The following is a 1,945-nucleotide window of genomic DNA, read 5'->3' on the forward strand; positions in this document are numbered from 1 at the left end:
GCTCTGTCTGGAACTGGGTAGCCCAGCACGGGGCCCAGCACTCCTGAGGTGGCCTCACTGGGGCAGAGCAGAGGGGCAGGAGAACCTCCTTTGACCTGCTGGCCACACTTTTGAATGCCCCCAGGAGATCTTTGGCCTCCTTGGCCCTTGGGGCCTGTTGTTGGCTTGCAGTCAACCTACTGCCCCCCAGGACTCCCAGGTCCCTCTCCATATAGAGCCACCATGAGCTGGCTGAGCCAAAAAGGGCCCTCGTTCATCTGGAGCCCACTGTCCCTGCTGTCATTCCATCCCCAGGGTCCCATGGGAAGGGGACGTGGGGCTCGTGGACCACAGAAGTTGCTGTAGCAGCCGTTTGGCCAGTCCCCACCACAGGGGAGGCAGGGACTGAATTTGACAGGGCTGCAGCTCCCCAGCAGTCACCACTCTGTTAGGAGAACCCCCCCAAACCCGAGACCGCCCCAAACCCTCCCGGGTCTGCTCCAGGCCTGGGGGGAACACCAGAGCAGAGCAACAAGCTCTGGAGAGCTTGAGGAGAGGCAGGAGGAGGAGAGCAGAGGGGAGGAGTGTGGAGGAGGGTGGCTTGAGCAGCTTCCCTTGTCTCCTTTCTCCTCCCTCAGCACTCACAGGCACAAATCCTGAGCCTGAGGGAGACCCTCAGTAGCCCAACTCTCCCACTCACCCTGCACTGAGCTGGGGGGGATCCATATTGACCCCCTCCTGCCTAATGACCTGTTAACCTAAACTGGGAGGCTCCAGGCTCAGCAGCCCCCCTCCCTGCCCCAGGCTGGAGGTTCTCAGCCCCTGACACCCCCCTCACCTCTGATCTGGGCGTGGAAGTCGGGGGCCAGCACTCGCTGCAGGTAGGGAGCCCTGGCCTGCTGCAGCACACAGAGGGACCACACCAGGTCTGTCAGGAGGTGAGGCTCCAGGCTCTCCAGCTGCCCCTCCAGCTGCTCGTGGACCTGCAGAGAGGGAAACCTGCTTGCTGCAGGGGCTCAATCCTGCTGCCAGTGGAGCTGGGGGGGCTGGGACCCCATCAGTGGTGTCAGGCTGTCTGCCCAGGGGTCCCAGCAAGGGCCTGGCAGCTCCACACCCCACAGGGTTTTCTCCTCTTAAACCTGGAGAACTTTTCTGCCACTCCTCAGAAACGAGGAGCTTTGTGATCCCTGCTCAGGGTGGAGTGTCCTGGATGCTGCTCCCACCCCTCACCCTGCTCTCTGTGCCAGGGAGACCCTCCAGGCTGGCTTGACCCCAGGGGACAGCCCTGGGGTGGGATGAGGTCCTGCAGATGAAACCCACCCATATCTGGCTCCTCTTCCTCCTCAGCTGCACGTGGCAGGGGGTCCACAGGGACCAGTGACTGCAGGGTGGGTTTTCCAGCCCAGCCTGAGCTCTGTGCTTCCTCTTTCCCACTTCTCACCCAGTTTAAAGCTGGCCCGAGCCACCCACCACCCACTTTTGGAGAGGGATGTGTCAGAGGGAGCTTTTTGAGAAGCTGAGGAGGGAGGAGGCTGATGAAGAGGGGTTGAGGAGGAAGGTTACCATGCTGAAGAAGTCCTCGCTTGCACTGGGCTGGAAGTTGAGGCGAGCAAAGGACAGGATGATGCCACACAGCTGAGTGCCTGAGAGCTGCTGCCTGTTGTCCAGGGCGTACTGCAGGACAACAAGGGGTAAAAACCAGGGGTTAGGTCTGTCCTCTGTGAGCTGGGAGAGGAACAGATGGAAAGCACCAGCCAAGGACACGTCCAGCATGATAGAAAACACGAGCAGATCTTTCAGCACTTGCCCTGGGCTGGGACTGGGGAGGCCACAGCTCGAGTGCTGGGTCAGGTTTGGGTGCCCCAGTAGAAGAAAGATCTTGAGGGGCTGGAGTGTGGCCAGAGAAGGGCAACGGAGCTGCTGGGGAAGGGTCTAGAGCCCAAGTGTGGGGAGGAGCAGCTGAGGG

General features: G+C 61.1%; 1 protein-coding gene across 1 annotated transcript in view; it reads right to left on the minus strand.

Moving 5' to 3' along the window:
- Positions 1 to 817: 817 nt before the first annotated feature.
- Positions 818 to 1,945, minus strand: part of TBRG4 (transforming growth factor beta regulator 4) — a gene marked incomplete at both ends in the record, with an annotated part of 3,007 nt that continues 1,879 nt past the window's right edge. Inside the window, 2 exons of the mRNA XM_008947388.1 lie at positions 818 to 962; positions 1,543 to 1,653. Of these exons, the coding sequence (XP_008945636.1) occupies positions 818 to 962; positions 1,543 to 1,653 (256 nt within the window). The remainder of the gene's footprint in view (positions 963 to 1,542; positions 1,654 to 1,945) is intronic.

The sequence above is a fragment of the Merops nubicus genome, unplaced genomic scaffold (genome assembly GCF_000691845.1).
Source record: "Merops nubicus isolate BGI_N331 unplaced genomic scaffold, ASM69184v1 scaffold28439, whole genome shotgun sequence".
In the NCBI taxonomy this organism is placed as follows: domain Eukaryota; kingdom Metazoa; phylum Chordata; class Aves; order Coraciiformes; family Meropidae; genus Merops; species Merops nubicus.